The sequence below is a fragment of the Macrobrachium rosenbergii genome, chromosome 4 (assembly GCF_040412425.1).
Source record: "Macrobrachium rosenbergii isolate ZJJX-2024 chromosome 4, ASM4041242v1, whole genome shotgun sequence".
NCBI lineage: Eukaryota > Metazoa > Arthropoda > Malacostraca > Decapoda > Palaemonidae > Macrobrachium > Macrobrachium rosenbergii.
Window position 1 is genome coordinate 64,347,582 of NC_089744.1, and position 21,398 is coordinate 64,368,979.

At 37.3% G+C, this 21,398-nt stretch overlaps 2 protein-coding genes across 7 annotated transcripts in view; one reads left to right on the forward strand and one right to left on the reverse strand.

Moving 5' to 3' along the window:
- LOC136835256 (RUN and FYVE domain-containing protein 2-like) overlaps positions 1-11,452 on the reverse strand; it is a 126,638-nt gene extending 115,186 nt beyond the window's left edge. The window contains exon 1 of the mRNA XM_067098590.1: positions 11,264-11,452. The gene's annotated coding sequence lies outside the window, so the exon portion shown is untranslated. The remainder of the gene's footprint in view (positions 1-11,263) is intronic.
- A 504-nt stretch (positions 11,453-11,956) lies between these two features.
- The window catches only part of Gdh (glutamate dehydrogenase, mitochondrial), a 96,534-nt gene continuing 87,092 nt past the window's right edge, over positions 11,957-21,398 (forward strand). For 4 of the 6 annotated variants that reach the window (XR_010852068.1, XM_067098444.1, XM_067098451.1 and 1 more), the window contains exons 1-2: positions 12,033-12,105; positions 14,005-14,158. Coding sequence is in view for 4 of the 6 variants with exons in the window: in XM_067098444.1 (XP_066954545.1) it covers positions 12,048-12,105; positions 14,005-14,158 (212 nt within the window). In the remaining 2 variants the exon portion in view is untranslated. Of the gene's footprint in view, positions 12,106-14,004; positions 14,159-19,256; positions 19,402-21,398 lie in introns of those variants that run through there. The other 2 variants (XM_067098434.1, XM_067098475.1) reach the window with 2 other exon arrangements.

Consider the following 21,398-nt stretch of genomic DNA (forward strand, 5'->3'; position numbering starts at 1 on the left):
GTTAGAAAAATATATACATACGAGAGCTTTCATGAACCTACTCGATTCTCTTCTCCTGAGTAGGAGAATCGAGCAGGGTCTCGAAAGCTCTCCTGTGTGTATATATGTGTATGTATATATATATACATATATATATATATATATATATATATATATATATATATATATATATATATATATATATATATATACAATATTATATATATATATGTATATATTTACATTTACACTACTGTGGATTTTTAAAGATAAAATATGCATACATTCACAAAGAACAAGCCAAAAAAATAAAGCTCATGACCCTGTGAATATGCTTCACATACAATCTCAGACGCTAAATTTGTTTACTTACAAAAGAACAACTGTCTCCGGAGGATTAATGAACTTACAAAAACATAAGTTTACCCCCCGCCCCCCGAAAAAAAAGGTCACATCTTCAATCTTCTCAAGCTCTTTCATGATGGCTAATCATAAGCTATCCAAAGAGTCATTATTATTTTATTATTATTATATGTCGACGTTTATATTATTGGTATTTTTAAAATTATTACTGTGATTAATAACTTTATAGATTTTTACTATTTTCAATTTTCGTATTTAGCCTTCTGGACCCGACTTCTGTTACCACCTCAGGTCCCCAGCTGGAAATTAACTGCAGCAATCTTTTTTTTCTTTAATGGTTATAATTTTTTATGCTTTTTACCACTGTTCTCAACATTATTGCTATCACTACCACTATTATGAATACTATTTTTTATACTTCAGCAACTGTGTGGGTATTGCCGATTTATCAATTTTTATCATGTTATCTCATGTATCTAGATTGTGTAAGTTATTGTCTCTACTTTGTATATTCCATGTATATGGCCTTGAGCTGAAATAAAATCTATTATTATTATTATTATTATTATTATTATTACTATTATTCAATATTCAGCGCCAAGATCATGGGAAAAAGCTGAGACGCTCCAAAGTTACTGACTAAACTCGAATTGTCATGGGCAGTTTTGTTTATTTATAGAAATTTATTATTTATGTATAAAACACTCTTGGCTGTTCAAATATTCCCGTTCTCTTAACTGAAAGTATCAGTGTGTCGAGAGACGGCCGATATAACTCTCTCTCTCTCTCTCTCTCTCTCTCTCTCTCTCTCTCTCTCTCTCTCTCTCTCTCTCTCTCTCTCTCTCTCTCTCTCTCTCAGGAATGTCATGCTAGGGGATGATATGTAGAGGAAGCCATAAAAAAGGACTGGAGGAAACCTTCTTATGTTAAGAAGTCGACTGCAGAAATCCACAACTACGAAGACGAATGCAAAGCATCCTTAACAATATATTAAATTCTAGCAAAGTTACTCAAAACTTAAACTGTAAAATAATGAATTCATGCAACTCCTTATATCCTAACTGACAACAGCCACAGGACAAATTTCCGTCTCTTCTGCAATACTGTACTAAGAATTACATGTGCATCAACAATGAAAGGGAGAAACTTTAAAATGAAAATTTAGGTTCATAAATTATTATTTTAACTGAGAACCTTCCAAAGCCAAAAGGGATTGCACTGTTCTACCAAAGTGCATCAGACATCTAACGAAAACTCAAGATTAGAAAATGTGCTCCATGGCATATAAATCAAATCTATTAAACGGTGCTATATTAGGAACACTACTACCACGACTCACATACTATACTTGCAATAGTTCTGTCTAATCTTAAGGATAAAAGTCCTGAGATGGTGCTTTCAAAATTTTCCTTTTTGGGAAAAAGGAAACCATTTTAAGTAATCGTGTCCTGGGGACAGATGTCATGGGATGATGTTCTTGAAATCAGCCTGCTGGGAAAATGGAAACCATTTTGAGTAAACTCTTCTCGAGGTTAGAAGCCCTTGGATGATAATCTCAAAATTAGCTACTTGGGAAAAAGAAAACCACTCTAAGTACGCCTGTTTTGAGGACAGACGTCTTGGGATGCTGCTACCTCGACAAAAGAGTGACACTCAACAACGGTAAAAGGAAAGATCTAAGGTGTGTGTAACAAATTGTAATCGTAGGTCATAGGAAGCCTTATAATGAATACCTAGCTTTCTAACCACAGATATATTTTAAGCGCACTGAATAATCTTCCTCAAAATTGTGGCCTGCAGTTACAAAAATTAAAGCTGTTCTCATTATTCCTAAAGTGAATGTTGCAATGTTAAACTCATTACTAACTTGCACGCTTGTGTTAACGAATGCTGTGCTTTTCATATTACCTCGATGACCCCTTGAAAAGTTCCCTAAATTATCTGAACAAATCACCGAAAGACACAGAAGAAAATCAATATGAGGTACAACCAAAAATCATCATAATAGTGATGAGAAAGAAAGAAATCAGCATATGCAGATGCCAGTAACACGCTAAGGAGAGAGAGAGAGAGAGAGAGAGAGAGAGAGAGAGAGAGAGAGAGAGAGAGAGAGAGAGAGAGAGAGAGAGAGAGAGAGAGAGAGAGAGAGAGAGAGAGAGAGAATCATCTGATGAATGTTTTTCCTATAGTGTAGCAGATTACCTTGTCCACACACGGCCATTTTCAACTAAAATATGATGGCATAAATACTGATGAAGCATTGATCATTCATGTTTGACAGATTGTTTAAATCAAAACAGCCATTCGGGATTATAAAAACACACTCATACCATTCCTTTCCTAACCTGGTATGCGGATCAAATGTAAATTCCTCAATTCCGAACTGAGAATGTTACTGAGAGAGAGAGAGAGAGAGAGAGAGAGAGAGAGAGAGAGAGAGAGAGAGAGAGAGAGAGAGAGAGAAATATGAAGTCCCTTTGAATTTAAAAGATGTAACTAATGAATCACCCTAGACCCAAAACAGAACCTTTTTTAAGATTACCTTATGGGGATAAATTTCCATGAGGATTCCATGAAACTGAAAACAGAGCTATATTCAACAGGTCTATATACATAAAAACAACAAAGTCCTCATGATGTCTGGTACAATTCCCAAGCAATAAATGGAACCACTCTGTGCAAAGATTCTGGACAAAAATATCAAAAGAAATAAGAAATTTTGAACAGCAGTTTCATTACTGTGCTCTACCTGGGTACTTAAAACCAAGACAAAAAATCATAAAGCTCCACAGGAAGGATATATTTCACCTTGTATGTAGATTCACTTGATTACATTGTTGTTTCTGCACGAATGTTATTTTCATATAAGGAAGAGAAATTAAGGCATTACTAAATTCTATCCTTAAGTTAAATTCAAACATTCTTTTCATAGAACAGCACTGTTACTCTAACATGCAAAAATAATGTTTCTTTCTAACATGCAATGACGAAATATTCCATTCAAAGACGTGTAAATGATGTTTCATCAGTCAAAGAAATTGTAGGAAAATTTTTAATGAAATATGAAAATAAGCTATTATCATAACAACAATACACCGTAAACATAGTTTCAATTCTTTTCTTGTATGTGCCATACTAAAACAACACTATAACCATACAGCAGTTTCACCAAAACTGGTTCCATGAAAGAAGTATGTGATGTGATTCCATCTAGGTTTTGATGCCACTATCCTATTTATGATACCTAACTACTGTACAATAATACTATGCATATCATATCAAAAAATGCCTACTGTATGGGTACAATCTTGCACAGATTTTTCTCTCTTCAAAGGTACAAAGTGCCTCCAAAAAGAGATGCAGTGATGCCCATGGAGCAGAGGATTTGATACATGACTATAAAGAAAACAAAGCAAGTACCTTAAATGAAAGTTAGCTTAAAAGTTACCTTAACGGAACTATATTAGTGCACTAAAATGGGGAGCAACAGTTCTGTTATCACCAAGGATGCAAAATGAAAGCATTGCCATGCCTGCTAAAAACCGAGTTAGTAACAATGAAGTGTCCATGAACCTTATTTATTTCTGAACAAAGCAAAAGCCCGTGCCAATGCCTCCATTACAGAGGCCATCCATATAACACTAAGAACCCTCATCAAATACTGTACATTACAGTTACAGGCTATGTGATGCCACTTCTAGAGGGGATTTTGCAAGATACACCTTTTTCTCCCTCAAAATAAATACACCCTGCTAAAATGTGAATCAATATCAAGAATGAAAAATCCTTAAATTACAAATTTCAGATGTTGGCCCTCTCCAATTTTTTCAAAGGTGCTACAATTGTTACATTATTCAAAGTACTGCTGAATAATATCTACTTATAAAATTGTAAAACAACATCAGCTACTTAAGAATTCTTATAGTTAGGCTAGCAAAGCCATTAGGGCCATCTCTGAATATCTCTCTGCAGATGAATTTCAGCTGCATTAAGTCTGTATGCTAGTCCTGCAGTGTATCCAAGAGGGAGTAACAAAGATAATCACCATACCATTTCTGTACTGCTTGTCTACAATACTTCAAGGTATTAATAACAATGTTCTAATGCCTGAAAAATTAAATAACAATATGACTCTCCAGTAAATAAAAATTTTAGTCAATATATATTAATATTCTAGTAACAATAAGTTTGTTTATTATGGGATAACAGAATGACTACTAATAATTTATGATTTTATATATGAAATGTTCAGATTTCCATCCAAACCACAATTTTGCTAGCCAAGTCATACCATCATGTGGAAGGTGAATGAACCTTTTACACAGTTCTTTATTGCCCTTGATGAATTTAGAAACTGGTAAATCTCATTCAGTTAGTGTACTGATTATAAAATACTGAACTACCCACCCACAAATACACAACTATAAGTTGATGATTATAGCATTTCATATTAAAGCAAGCAAAATAGGACACTCCAATCACATTGCAAAATTGTGCCTGTGCATTAAGAAAATCTTAAAATCTTCAAGTACAGTATATCCATTACTGTAACAGAGAATTTTCCACAGAAGTACTTAATGATTCTGAACTTCTGGACAGCTTTCAACTGCCAGCTGTCCTTTTTACATCTCTTAAAGAACATATCTAATCTTGCTGAAGAACTTTATATTGTTTAGAAAGCTTCCCACTATGAATAAATTACTGTATTAATGTTACAGCCTTTAGATCTTTAGTTTCGCATCTGTTGGAATATTTTTCTCCATCTGAATTATCTACAACCTCCTGGGATTCCTATCTGATTGATAGGTTTCTCTTTTCCAAAAATAACAAATATGATATAAATAACCATGCAGTTTTGGCTATCTTTCACTTAAGTACTTGCATTTTGGAATTAGCGCATGCTACTTACCTCACAGTATCAATACCCATGTGCAACTGAGGTGCAAGAATACCATGCAGCCAATGTGAAAACTGAGACAGAACAGTTTTTCTGTTAGAGATATGAATGTTTATACTTGTTGAGTCAAGAGAAGCAGTAACACTTTTTTTGAATGGGTCCATTGGACATTATTGCACATGGTATGCATGCAACTTGGCTGCCTCAGCAGGACCAAATTTGCACAGACCTACAACATATGGCTGGAGACACTATAAACAGTCCTAAAATGCATGACCAGAAACACTTTGGCTACCAAAATATATGGCTGGTTATATTTATCTGAAATTCATAACCGTCACACTTAAGCCCTTGGCACATAAGCCTAGGCATCATCTATAAACACCAGTACTGAAGTCTCTAACATCTTCCTGGCACAGATTTAGAATCCTCTTTTGCCCACATAACCATTCACAACTGTCCCTCTTTTGTGGGGAAGTCCTTATCTTTAAACTAACTAGTCTTTAAGAGGGTACAAGAGTTGCACCAGGCAAACTGTGGTTTTAAGGTTGTACATCTTGCCTACGGTTACCAAGAGGTCATTGACTAATTTGTTCTTTTCATCTTTATACTATATATCATTAAAATGGATAAATTACATTCATATGAATAACAGAATTTTTAAAAATTCTGATTCTGAAGACACAAACAAAAAATGACAGACCTATTAAGTACACATAGAAATACTAGTAATTATCCAAAAAAGTTCATCATAGCAATTTGTCTATCAAAACCATTTGCAAAATGTCATGTTCAGTTAAATTATTTTTCTACATTTTTTCATTACTGAAGTGCAACACTAGAGTATGTTCCTCTCTCTCTCTCTCTCTCTCTCTCTCTCTCTCTCTCTCTCTCTCTCTCTCTCTCTCTCTCTCTCTCTCTCTCTCTCTCTCTCTCTCTCTCGGACTGATTTTTGGTGGCGATAAGGTGAGGGAACTTCATAACATTACTCTCTCCTAACAGACACAGCCAAACTATGTTACGTACATAAAAAAGTACTGTAATGTTTTATGTTTGATCATACCTCATCCTAAACACACCATACACATTACTATAACATGCCTTAATACATACATCTACCCTTAACTAAAGAATACTCAGAAATGTAAAAACTCAATAATAATGCAGTTTACGTCGTTTTCACCAAGTCAGCCTATGAAATTTTGGCCAACACATTTGAAGAATGCAGTACACTGTATTGCTAACCCACATAAGAGAATTACCCTAACTTCAGTTACGCAGGAAAAAAGTATATAATACTTCGATTAAATTCCTCCCTTTAAAGAAGAAAGATTAACCTACTAAGATTTTTGTAAGTGTTACAAGTGTAGCTGGAGTTAGCCTTTAAATGTTGTTATTACCAACACTAATGATGTCTGAAACCACTCCAAGTAAGTTAAAGTGTACTGGAAATTTCTAGTGAATACTGTAATTACATACCTTAATAAAAAAAAAATTATTGTTGACTGCAACTGTAATCCTCAACCATGAAGTACAGTCAATTCTGAAGTTTTCAAAATAACTACAGTGAATTCTTGATTTACATGTTTAAATTACACAAATTCAAAGTACATTATTTGTTTTATGTTAAAAATAACAAAAACCATTTTAGTCCAAATATACCTGCCTGAAACACTACCAGCCAACCAGCTAAGCCCTGGAGATGTATTCAGATAGACCTCACCCTAAAGACTGTTTTTCTGATAACCCAAGTTTCAGTGAAGAGTGTTCGTGAGCTACACAGACTTTTGTAACTAGTCCGGCATTAGGAGATGCTTTTGTGTCATGTCAGTACCTATTTGTTAGTACTGGCAAGCGTAAGATGATGTCTAAGGATTCTTTTTCAGGCTTTGTGAGACAATAAAATGGACACATGTTGTCAGGTGAGGGGAATGACCATCCAGTAGGAGGGAGAGCTCACAAAGCCAAGGGCACTAACCCATCCCTGGCATTTTGAAGGAACTTCTTAGTTCTACAGATAATAAAGGTAAGGGCCTCGGTCAGCAGACCACCTTTATCTCATTTTACCTGACGGATATCACCCACAAGTCTTTGGACATAATCTCCTTACGACTTGTTATGGGTGCTCAACGTGATGTGTAGCTACCCTGGACACCACAAGCACAAACTTAAGGTACATGAGTGACATAAGACTAGGGTCAAATTGGAAAGTGACTGGTTTCTCCCTCTCCTTCTTCCCTTCTCTGTCTTATAGAGGCAACAGTCAGGTCAAATACATACTGGAAGAGACAAGTGAGTTTCACAACAGAGGACCTTATTTTAGAGCTCCAGATATTCAAACAGCATCAGCCAGTGATAACAAACAGATGCCATCACTCAGGCCTAAGATACTGGATCCTATTCAGCTAGCACTGCAAAGCTCACACTGGGCACAAAAGCATCTCACCTGGACATCACAAATATTCCCTGAAGAAGGGATCAAACAACTCACAAACTCACAAACAAACAAGAATGTCAAGTTAGGCAGCAGCACACGCATCTACACTTGACGACAGCCAGAGAAGAAGTGCTGGCTCATGGCAGGTGAGTGAAGGACTAGCCATCATTCACCCCACTTTCAACAATTAATCACCTTGTTATAAAGCTTGCACTGAGGAATACTCCTATGTAAAAGGTGATGGTTTGTACTTCAACTGGAACACATGTATCCAATATAGACAGGGCAGGGATATAAAATGCAGACCAGTCAGAACATGCAAACCATACAGGCCACTCTGAACTTTTCATTTTTAGCTACTGTTAACTCTGTTAGTATAGTACTACATTGACCTATGCATCCCCTAGAAATGCATTTAATCTCCTTTCATCACCAGTCCTAATCAAATACTTAATAAGGAAATATGAATGAAACTGGATGAAACAGTGAGGCAAAAGTGAAAACAAGAGAATGTGTACAGTTTGACCCTTACTTTCCAACAAAATAAACAATATGAATCAAAATTTTTTATTCAAGCTTTGCTCTTCATGAGGTTGGGTGTGAAATGAGTTCTTTCCACTCTCCCCCGTCTTCCATCTTTCTGCCTGAACTCAAACCAGGTCTAGGTCTTCACTTAGCAACTTTTCTTATAATTTCCTAGACCTTCCTACCAGTCCTGCTACTTTTGTATCTTCTACTTTTTGACTACCTGTTCCTTATCACTTCTCGTCACATGTCCAAACCCTTTTAATATTTGAGAGTTCAGTCTATTTTCCAGTTTCTGGACACCACATCTCTCTGCCCCTTCCTTATTTATAACAAGATTTTCCCATCATACTCTGGTCATGGGTCTTTACATTTTGCAGTCACACCCCTTGACAATCTCATTTTCCTACCAGTGCACAAATTTCTGCTGAATACAGTAGCTCATGTCTTATATACAGGTCATGCGTCTTGCTCACCCTACTAATGGGGCAGTTTTATTTTATCTATATCCGTTTCATCCATGCTGAGGCTACTCTGTCTTACAGCTACTGCTCTCTCAACGCCTGCTTCATAATCCAGTATGATATAATATCAATACTGTACTGTATCATACTTGACTTTACTGTTAACTACCTACTGTTGTCAATGGTCAGGTAAGACAGAGACCGCCTGCCCGATTTAGACGTAAGACAGAGACCGTCTGCCCGATTTAGACTGTGTCCTTTTAAGTACTAAAAGCATTATTTTTAACAAACTTAAGAACCTTAGGGGGATCCATGAGCATCAGGCAGGATTCAGAGGCCAAGGTTAGGCTAGGTTGGGATGTACCAGCAACCTAGTAACTGCCCTTGCCCCATCTCCAGTAGGTCTTGAACTTTGTTTTTATGTTATCTTATAGTTTATTTTTTACCAAAATATATCACATTTTAAATAAAATCTGTATTAGTCCTATGTATAATAGCCCAACTACAGTACAGTATTCATTTAGGAGTATACTTTGTTGACATGGATTGACCTGCAATGTTTCAAAAAACTGAGGAACATTCTAGCTTACAGCTAAAGATGGAAGAGACAGTCAAGCATCCTCCCAGAAATGCCCAGTCATGTGCATGAGCAAGGAAAAGGCTGCCTCCTGTAACCTCCTAAGCAGTCTGGCATCCAAAGCAAGAGGCTGATAGGACCTTGTGCCCTGGCCTGTCCATGGCTGGGAAAAGGCAGGAATGGGAAGAGCTGAATCTGTATCAACCATAGCTTTATCAGGCACAAGCATGCACAGTAACTGAGTCATTACAGACAAAACTGCCTCACCATGCATGTTCCCTACCAGGTACAAGATGTGTGGGGAAGTTATAGCGTGAAAGCTGTCCATATGGACACTAAATCATGAACTCCTAAGTTTGTCCATATGGACACTCAATCATGAAATCCTAAGTCACAATACTCATAAAGAATTTGAAACCCATGTTCTTACAGCCCAGTAAATCTTATACAAGTACAGTCCATAAGTTCCAAAATCTTTTAAAACCTTTGTGGCCCATCTGGTAGAACTGCTGCCCTTCACTCAGGAATCCTGGGATCAATCCTGATGTGAAGTAAGATATAAATATTCAAATAAAATTTATCATTTAAATACTTACCTACTGTTAAGGATAGCTTATATCTCCTTGCCTACTGGCACAGAGATATAAGTTATCTTTAACAGTAGGAAAGATTTATCCCAAAAAATTTATTTCTATTGTACACATGACTGTGTTGATTTCCATGAACTGTGAAGACTTTATACAGGCTAAGTTAAGTACAACTTAGTTTAACCAGACCACTGAGCTGATTAACAGCTCTCCTAGGGTTGGCCTGAAGGGTTAGATTTATTTTACATGGCTAAGAACCAACTGGCTACCTAGCAACAGGACCTACAGCTTATTGTGGGATCCGAACCACATTATGACGAGAAATGAAATCCTATCACCAGAAATAAATTCCTTTAATTCTTCATTAGCCGGTGGGAGAGTCGAACGCTGGGCCAACAGCGTGCCAGGTGACAGCTCTATCCACCCCTCCAACGAAGAACTAAGCATATTTTACATGAAGATACAGGATGTTACATAACAGAAACATAAACACAGAAAATGTTGATCTAGTACTTCTGACATACAGGGCAACCACACAACACCACATAAAAAACAGACATCATAACTCAGTGACAGCAGAAGAAAATTTCACATTGACAGGTGAGTGGGTGGCTCCCCTACCCTACCACTCACCCACCTGCCATTTGTTAATTACCTTGTTACAAGCATCAAGGCCAAAGCTGTCGTTGCAGTTCTATAAGACCAAACATAAAAATTGGTTCATGTCATGCTTGCTTCAGCAATTTTGCTATTTGATAACTCCAGGTGGCTAATATATTTTTCTACCTCTTATGCACGGAAAACTCACAAGTCTCCTTAATTTTACACTTTTGTTATTTTACAGTTAATTTCACATCCTGCAAATTGGCTAATTTCATATCAACGGTGTCCATTTAGCTCTATGGTGGCTCCACTTTGCACTTCAGTAGGGCCAGCCATATAGACTAATATACTCATACAGTTACTAGGCTACATGCCTAACCTAAGCCTATGCCACTTAAGTAACAAATATGACAATACTCAGCCTTATTTTGGCCTTTTTTCAAAATATATTCCTATGGCTTATTTTGACCCTTTATTTTTAAAAAACAGCCCATGCCTAGGGATTATTTTGACTTCTTTTTCGATACTTTTAAACAACTGTCATGGAACTTACCCTGTCATTAGGCCTAACGTAGGAAAAAATAGGCCTACCTTGTCTTGCATGGGCTAGACTAGGCTATATCAAGCACAGTACCATACGTAGGCCTGGTATGACTCGTGATACTAATTAATTTTCTTTGCAATGATAATTAAATTTACCAAAGATATATTACACAATGTGGCAAAAATTGCCATTTAAATGGCGAAAATCAAAACTAAAAAGGCTAAAGTAAATTTTGCTTGGCAAAGACTCGACGCACGAGCGCCTTTCTGTAATCATTAATGACTTACTTTTCCAAGTTTTCTTCTCTGAAACTGCTGTCTTGTCTGAGAAATAGGTTTGCCATTGTCCCCCGTGGAAGGAGGAAGGCGATTTTGCTTCATCGGGGTCACCACCATCGTTGGAAGTGGGAGTGTCACCCTCGTTATTTACACTGTCAGCTGAGGCAGCCATGATCACTGACAGACAGGCTCGAGAATGGGAAGTCACGGGATGACCCTCTTTACAGAGGCAGTTGCTTTAATGTCTTCATTAATACGTAAATAGTTTAACTTGACCTGCAATACACGGTAATCTTTTCGTTTTTATTGCTACGGTAATGACATTTCTTTTGATGTGTACCGTCTTGTATTTTCCCAGACATGTCATGCGCTGGGAAGTCACGGGATGACCCTATTTACAGAGGCAATTGTTTTAACGAGGTCTTCATTAATACGTAAATAGTTTAACTTGGCCTGTAATGCGTGATAATCTTTACGGGATGACCATGTTTGCAAAGGCAGTTGTTTTAATGAGGCCTTCATAATTGCAAAAATGGTTTCAGTGCAATACATACTATAATAATCTTAACAATGCTATTGCTACAATAAAGGCATTTCTTTTGATGTGTACCGTCATATATTTTCCCAGACATATCATACGTTGATATGGTAGCAGCAGCAGCACTGAAAAATTAAAGTACTGTACGTTCCCAAATACGAGTCATTGGCCGCCTGCGAAACTGGACCAAGAGCAAATTTAACAGAAACGGTAAAAACAAACAAGGATTATCTGGGAAACTGAGTAGTCGTCTTAATGGTAGGCATCAAGAATGGTCTCAGGATATTAATGCATTTCAGGAAGATCCCTACAGGTATGTTTATTAAATTGTCAACATCATCGAAGAAATAAAAAAAAAACATGCATCGTATTAAGTAATATTAGAGAAAAAAATATACTCTTGATCGAAACTAAATATTCGGTTGATTTATGCGCGCGCACACACACACACACACACACACACACACACACACACACATATATATATATATATATATATATATATATATATATATATATATATATATATATATATATATATATATATATATATATATATTAATCGCCATCAGACCCGCCTGACGCAAAGGGCATCTGTATAATTTTGCCACTCATGCCTTTCCTGTCCTTCATCTGCCAAAAATCAAAAATCTCTTCTCATCTCCATCTGCCCTTCTTATAGTTCTTATCCAAGTAGGTCTGGGTCTTCCAAGTCTTCTGGGGCCCGCATCATTATACATATACATGGCATTTCCAGGGAATAACATAGTGTTATGAAAAGACAATGATAAATAAATCAATCATAATTACGAAACTGGATAAACGTAATAGAATAGTTCTTATGAACAGAGGTGATTGTAAGTCATTAATTGGTATCACTGATTATCTATTATGTTCATTTATAGAATTTATGAAGAGGATGGCAGGATAGCAATGGGGAAACCGTTACACCCTACATTGCCTAATGCTATGAAGTTATTTGACCCAAGATTTACTTCGAATGTTGATTTTACAGCCTTTAAATTTGCAGCCCTAATATTGTACAGCAAGATTTCACTTGATATCAAGAGATGACTGAATATCAAGTCTTTCAAGAAAAAAATTAAATACTTTCTTTTTTATGAGGGTGTGAATTTTGACAGGTGATATGAATTATGCTGTATAACTCTTCAACTGTCTCTGAACTATTGCGTATAAAAAAAAAATTGTACCCCATAGAGAGAGTTTGATGGAGTGGGGCTAGAAAAAAGCTGTCTGCAAATTAGTGACTGTGAAATGAAATTAAAGAAATACGTGAGGCAAGACACGAAAGTTGTAAAATAAAACCAGTGAAAGATTACAAGTACCAAGGAGACGGGTGCTGGGCAAGAGACCATTTTGTAAGCCGCAGAAAATGATGAAAGAAAAACACTAACCAAGAAAAATATATATCAAATAAATAAGGAATTTAGAGGATGCTGGATAGAAGTAACAAGGGGAATGTGTGGAAGGTATAAATCTTGTTATGAAAAAGCTGAGGAACTCTAACAAACTTCGATTTTTAAAACGAAAAAAGAAATTAGGAAATAAGTGTCAAAACATTAAAAAAAGGGGGTTCACCAAGACATGGGAAAAGCAATAATTCCTAATTGAAGTTCAAAGCAGCAATACTTGAACTCTTTGCAGAGATGTCTAGACAGAATGAGCTTAAAGTCAGAGAAGCACCAATCAGGCTAACATTATCAGAAATTGAAGAACGAGGGGTGACAGTAGCCAAATTTATGAAATCAGTGATGGCAAAAACGAGAAAGACAAAATGCAATAAAGGCCGATCATCCATAAAATGGGAATTTGAACCTTGAGACAAGTAATATCTACGTATCAGATGATTGGTATCTGCTCAGCATGGTACCCATGGAAGGCAAGACAGCTGCGGAGAGATATATAAAAGAGCCAGAAGCATCAAACAGAATCATACCAACATTAAATTATAACACTTGATCCAAAGATAGTCAAAACATTACCCAAATCACACTCTGGTAGCATTCCTTATGAGTGCCAGTAAAATTTATTAGCTTCACAATGAGCAAAATTATTAAAACATGAATTTAAATTTAAAATTAAAACTATTTTTACATTTCTTAAATAACTCTTAAACAATTTGAATTGATATTTAATAGCTTATGTTTCTAAAAAGCACATCTTAGCTCTATTTATCTATAATGTTTTGTAGGGAACGGAATCTCCTTGCTCTCCTGCAAATGCACGTCTCTCAACATCTGTAATTGTGATCACCAGAGCGGATTCCTGTACCCCGTGGTCAACTGTTTTAGTCTGTTAGGACTATTTAATTGCTGTTATTTTCCAGCACAAAGGCTTCGGCTAAAGTAAGTGATCCTATTTTCATCAAAGTACTGATACAAAAATTGATAACCTTTAATTATGCTCTTTTAATAATACTCTTTTCATCGGGAGGCTTAGGAACGAGGCCATCGTCTAGGGCGAGTAAGGTTAGGGTTAACTTAGGGTAGGCGTTTCGTATATCATATGCTGCTTACCGAGAGATGTGGGTAATAGAAAAAAAACAGAATTGCCGTAACACCTGTGGTAAAAAACGTATAACGCGCAAGATAAATAGAAAAATATAAGGTGCTGGTAATTTGACGAGACTTTAATATAGCTTAGCCAGTCATTCAGTCACCTTGCTGGCTACACCCCCCCCCCCATTCCCCAGACTCTCCGAGGCTCCAAAGTAGGTTAGGCCTCAGCTGGGTAGTCAAGCCTGGACGTGTAAAGCGCTTGGGCATAAGCTGCCCCTTTGCCAAGCCTTATTGGAGGTTTTCTCAAATTCTCTGTGGTCCCCATGGCGGGGAGGGGGATAGTGCCATCGATGCACCTCACATGGTGCACCGTAGGCATTACTTAAGGTTCTTTCCAGTGTCCCTTCGGCAGCTAGCTGCAACCTCTTTCATTTTCTTTACTTCACCTCCGTTCATTCTTCCACTCCACTTGCCACCCCTTTCCCAAAATTGTTTGGTAATTCTAAGTATTAGCTCCGCGCATGTTTTTGCCTTGGGAACTGGTTTTTTCTACACTTTTAGGGCTTCTGATACTGGCGGTGCATTTGTTTGTTGTTGGCCAAATGGAATGTCCCTTCGCCGTGTTAAGTACTGGCCCGGGGAGGGGGGGGGAGCTGGTACCCATACGTTAACAAGTTATTGCACTAGCCAGATGGGATTAGAACTGTTTGGAACAGACGTAGCCGTGCTCTGTCTTGTGAAGATCGCGTATGGAAACCCCTTGTTGGATATACTTCAGGGGTTAATTACAGGGTAATTAAATTCTGCGACAAAAATTGAAGGTAAATCCATAATTAGCAACCAAAAAACTGTAGAAAAAGTCAAGTTAGAAGGAAATCGCCGCCATGGAGCTACTACTTAGATCTACCAATTGTTTAATAGTGCAGCTGCGAGGTTTTCTTTAATCTCCATTTCCCTCTCAGCAGTGAATTATCACATCATAGGTCCCAGCGCTTGATTTTTGGCCTTAATTTTATATTCCATTCCAAACTTGCTGCGCTGCCTTATTTAAAAAAAATCTCTTTAATATCTTGAGGAATGTTAATCTATTTCTGTTTACCTGCTGCTTGCACACTTTATAGCTCTTCCAACTGGCGTCAACAGTCTGTATGTATTATTTGGCTTCCATAGATGTTACCTATACAACACATTTTTAAAACATTATGAACACACATACACAGTGTGTGCTTATGTGATAAACCAAAAATGTATGCATATGTGCTAATAGCGTTTGGTTAAGGAGACTCACATTAATCCTAAATACAGTACTTTGTTTCATATTGTTAGTTTTTCTGTTATTTATAGTTAATTAACTGATCCCATTTTATTGTTGGTCTTTACTTGTTCTGGCCCCATATAGTTTACTATCTGCCTTTAGAGTTTGCATTTCCAAATCTAGCTTATAGCCATTTCCTTTCCTTAGAGAGAGAGAGAGAGAGAGAGAGTTTATTTAACTACACTCATTCTTCATTCACAATTAGTGTATTTACAAACATAATTTTTTATAATTTGTAAATATAAACATGTTACAATTAATTTAATTACATCCAGTAATGGCTTGCAATTCTTTTTTTTCCCTTTGTGAAATATCTCAAGACACTAAGGGCAATTTCCATAGTCTGGTAATAGGTAATGCTGTGCTGATTTGTTTATTTGTTGTTTGGGTGACCCCATGAATGAGTGAAGTGTGTGGCATTTCTTGCCCTCAGGTTACTTTCTTGCTTTGGCAGAGGATTAAACAGATGTGTCGGCAAGTCTAAAAATTTCTGTTACGTTTACCCTGAAAATTATCTTAAATACCACTGAAGAGGCAAAATATTTTATGCCACAGGGGCTTGTAAACTAAAGTACATCAGCAACTACTATTCTTGCATTTTGAGACCAATAGTGAACTCCTATAGCATATACTATAATGCGGGAAATTTTAGAGAGGCAGCACCACAGTGGACCCAGGCTATGGCCAGGTATGTTCCTCAGATTGTTGCTTTCATGCTCTTTATGCTGTTGAGAACCCTGGTAACTACAAATGAAAAAGATTGTTAGCTAAAGCTGGTCAGTAAGCATGTCTGTCTCTCCCAAAAGATTGAGGATGTTTAGCTGTATGCTAGCCTACTATGGCAGGCAACAATTTTCTTTGAGTGCTATCTATGAGGTTATCTTTCATGAAACTTACCATAGGGTTATTTTAAAGCAGAATAATTATGCTTTATCATTTATGTTGAAAAACTCTGAAAAATAACAATTGCAAGCTGATACTGCAGTAGGCTAGCCAGTAAGAAAAAGATATCTACCAATAGGCTTTACATCCACAAAGAAAATTGTATGAATGTAAATGCCTAGAAAATGTATGAATTATTTTTGCATCCTTGTTGCAAAACTAAGATGATTTACCTTTCCACTCCAGTAGCATAATATATATTTTACCATTATTTAAGTCACCTGTTATGACATAAAATTTGAGAAAAAGCAATATTTTAAATTTTGTTTGCTGAAAATATGTATTTTCCAGTGAGAATACAAATGACTGCCTTGTACAAAGGAGTATTCCTCTTGCAAGCTGGAAATGGCTGTTGAAGCTTGGTAACAAGATGGTTAATTGGTGGTAGATTGGTAAGTGGTAAGTTATTGCCCACTCACCTGTCAGTAACCCAGCACTTTTCCTTTAGCCAAGGTCTTTAGCAGATATCTTGCTATGTTCTCCTCTTACTTGTATTGAGGCTGCTCTCCATCTCTGGAGTATTTCTTTGGTTATGATTCTTGGCTCTCTTGTGATCATGCTTTCTACTTGGCATGAATATAGATAAATAAGAGAAGGGTATGACTTCAGAACACTAGAGATGTGTGGGGGTTGGGGGGAAAAAGTATAGGGTTGTTTTTTGTTGCATGTTATCATTGATCCTCACATTTTTGCTCTTTTTGCAGGGGTAGAGTGTGCAGTCCTGATTTGCCTACTAGGAGTGTGTATGTTTCCTGGTATTCTTCCCAGCAGAAGTGCTATGGGGAGAAGCACAGAAAGGCTAAGAAGCATGCTTCGGTTTCCTTGTGGAAACACTACCATTTTGGTTCTTTTTTGCTTGATGTCCCCACTGCTTCTACTGTTTGTTCTCCCTTGGTGTCAAGGTGCAAGGTGGTTAAGCATTTTGAGAAAGTGTTCACATAATGAAGATAGCCCAAGTGCAAGTGTGGTTGTCCCCTCCATTGTGGGGTCCCTGCACATAGTGTACTCATGGCTTGTCACCTCCCTCTCCTGCTCTGCTGGCAGGTCTGGGTTTGTTAGCATAGCCTTTTGAGCACCTGACAATGATGTGGCCTACCCTCAGCATTTTGGGTAACCCATCATTTTCTGTTTCTAGACCACTTGGCTTTGGCTAAGGGGTCCTCAGTTCACTTTGTTTATGTTCCTACTCGGAAATTCAAGTGCTGTCATTACCACTGCCATCATGGTTCCTTTAGGAGAAAGTTGTGTACCCATGGGATCCTAAGGACATATATGTCTTTATGCCTGGTTCACTGTGTGATCAACTGAGTGTTGATCAACCTGGGACTCAGGATGACCCTGGTGGCTCCAGTGTTGGCTACATGCCAAATGATATCCCAGTCTGTTGGTTCTTTTCAAGGCAGAGAGGTAGTCCCCATGTCTTACTCTCTGTTAGCCTCAATCTGAGGTGCTGCTCTTCCTTCATGGATGTAGCCTATACTATCTAGCAGCTCTTGTGAGCAAGATGTTTTTCTTGCAGGACTGGCCAGATTCCTCTGGAGGTCCTCAGCAGCCAGCTCTTGTGAGCAAGATGTTTTTCTTGCAGGACTGGCCAGATTCCTCCGGAGGTCCTCAGCAGCCATGAATCAGAAGTTATGATGTATATCTCAAAAAGTGTCCAGTCGGAACCACTCTACAGTAGCTCTTGGACTTCCTCGTCTACCTTTGCTGAGACAAGCCCCTCTCATTCCCTGCAGTGGAAGGCTGTTGTTCTACCTTGAGCCAGGCCTTCTAATTGAAAGGTATGAACAGTTGAGCTGTTCATGCTATTGAGGAACTTGGAACAACTTTGCCCATCCTGTGATTCAGCCCGTCAAAGTGAGATTGAAGCTTGTGTGTAAAAGTTATCTTTAGGTGCCATTTTGGTTAGAGACTGCATGCGCAAGACTGCTTTTCTGTTAGCCTTAGCTTTGGGTTCTGATATTTGGCAGAAGTCAGAACTCATCAGTTCCTGGCAAGAAATATGAGAACTTCTATATCCCTCTCACTGAGTTGTTGATGGTGATCTGGATGAAATACTTTTGTGCTCAATGTGAGCACAGAATATATATTTTCCCTACATGTAAGTTATCCAGTGTACTTTCATGCAGTACAATAAAAGAATTTAATGTCATCATCATTTAACCACTGCAACTTCATAATTATACCTTAGCCAGAATTTGATTTAACATAATTATAGTAGACTTACTTTAGATATTGTAGTCTGGTGTCTTTATTCCACTTTGACTAAAAGGGAATGGTAAAACTTTAATGTAGATCATTTTTATGATAAATAGAAGTGGAAGTTCTAAGTTTAGGTATACTTTTAAAAAGTTATGGCAATTAACCTAAATTACATAAACAACCTTAACCTAGAGTACATACCTACTGTACTTGTACTGTCTTTGGCATAGTTATATGAATTTAAAGTTCAGTCTCCAAAGTAATCTATAATCTGTTTCAACTTTCATAAAACTTCCATACCATGCTCTCAGTGTTCACAGTTTATACTCCAAGTGAAAGCATATTTGGAGGTTTGGGTATTCAGTGTAGGCCTTAGGGCCATAATAGTATATATTTTTTGGGGTATGCAAGGCCAGTTGTTTCCTATCCCAGCCTGCATATTGTTCTATATACAGTATTTATTTGTGTTCTTCTGTACTCTTACAGGACCTCAAATGGTCTACGGTGCACCTTACTGGCATGAGTAAAACCCTATATCTGGCACAAAGCTAACCTCTTTTGATAACAGCAGCAACAACAACAACAGCAATCTTCATACCAGTTCCTATTTGACTCCCTTGTCACACTTTTAGTACGTGAGGAATAGGTCTAGAGCATAATTGTCTTTGGATGTAATTGCAATAATATTCTTACTTTCCAGCAGGTATTCCTATCACACTTGGGAAACCTGGGTTCTTACATATTTCCAAGAGCATGTCTACAAGAAGTCCAAACTAGCATAGGGCCCTGTCAGCCTTTACATCACATGTACTGGGCTGTACAGGTAGTCACAGAAGTCATCCTTCCCCAGCTCATGCATGTAACTGGGAAGTTGGGATTTTGAGGTTGGAAGTATGTGAAATGTGAAAGAGGAAAATTTGAATCTTCCTAGGTACAAATTTCAAAGGCAACAAAAGACTGAATTCTCCTAAGAACAAGTTGCAAATTCAACAGAGGATTGAACCCTTCCTGGAACAATTTGCAAATGTTTCTAGACATACAAAACTGAAGTTTGTTATTGCAATCCTACCTCTAATCAGTCCTGCATTTGTTGTACTTGTTGAATGAAAAAATTGCTAACATGTGAGTGGGTGGGTGAGTCCCCCATCCTCCCATTCACTTCAGGTTTTTATATGTTGAAAAAATGCAGATTATTTTGTTATGGTTTTTGGGTTACATGTGTAGCAATATCTTTTTATCAGTTGTACTGCATGTGAGAATGGTTAGTAAATTTCTGACCTTCTTCACAAAGATGCCTGCACAGGTTGATGGAGGGTGATGGGTATGTTATGTGTTCTGGCCTTTATGAAAGAGAGACAGAATTCATATACTTTTGATTATTGAGAAGTTGGAGAGCAGAGATAAAATAATCCATGTGTGCAATTTGCACCCTTCAGATATCTGAAGGGTACAAATTGCATACCTGTAAAGTGATCTGCCTTAGTAAGACTGATGTCTTTTAGCTTTGGGAGATAATACGCAACTTTGTTATCAGCACTAGGTTAGGTGCTCCCTATTTCAAAGGTTAAGGTCTTTGAGGTAATTCATTCAACTTTATTTGTTAGTTAGAGGTCAGGAGTATGGTTCAGTACTTTGAAGTACAAGGACACATCTTCTCCTTTGGTTGGGTGGTGACATCAAGAAATGTTATACACTATGAGCAAATTGTTCATCTTGTCAGCGGTTTGCTAATATGACTTTGTTGAGGAAAAGATGTTACATGGATGCATAGTGCCAGCAGATGGCGTTATTTTGTATTTATGTGAATTGTAGTTCATTATACTTGTAGGCTTAACTTGGTTACCATGGTGATGGTATGCAAAAGTTATAAAGTAACTTCAGTATAATAGAATCCTTCAGGTGTAAAACTACAATGTATTATTCTACCCAGGCACCAGTAATTTCTGTGATAGCAATTCAGAACACAGTCCATGTCAAGGTAGTTTGTAGGTGATGCAAAAGTTGGAGATCAGAAACTAGTGTAGAAGGTATCCTGCTGTTGTTATTTTAGAAAGAATTTTTTTTTCCTATTTTCTGTATCTTGGGTCAATCAATATAGAAGTCTTCTTGCAATGCACAGTATTTTACTTTGACAAAATTTAATGGCCATGATTTTTGGATTAGGATATTGTCTTCCATCAGTCTCAACTCTTCATTTGCTAGCTTCGCCGACTGAACTGCTTTCCTTGCTGCCTCTCCTCTGAACAAGAGTTTTCTTTTGGTCTCTTCTCTCAGGTGTCTTTCCCAGTATCTTTTTTACCTCCAGATCTGCCTTCATACCAGGTAGGAACATCCATTAATAAAAAAATCTATGCTGTGTCTTGCAGGGAATATTCAGGAAGCAGCATATGCCAACATTCTTAGTCAAGATTTCCTTTTATGGCAGATTTGATGCCCAATAATAATAATAATAATAATAATATTAATTAGAAAGTATTGTCAAATGTTAATCTCTTTATAAAGGGGGTCATGAACCTTCCTGTGTGAGAAGAATCTTAATACCCCGTGCAATGAGTATTCCATGACCAAGGGACCTTACAATGTTTTGCATAACCATTAGTGTTTTAGGGGACGATTGATAGTAGAGCA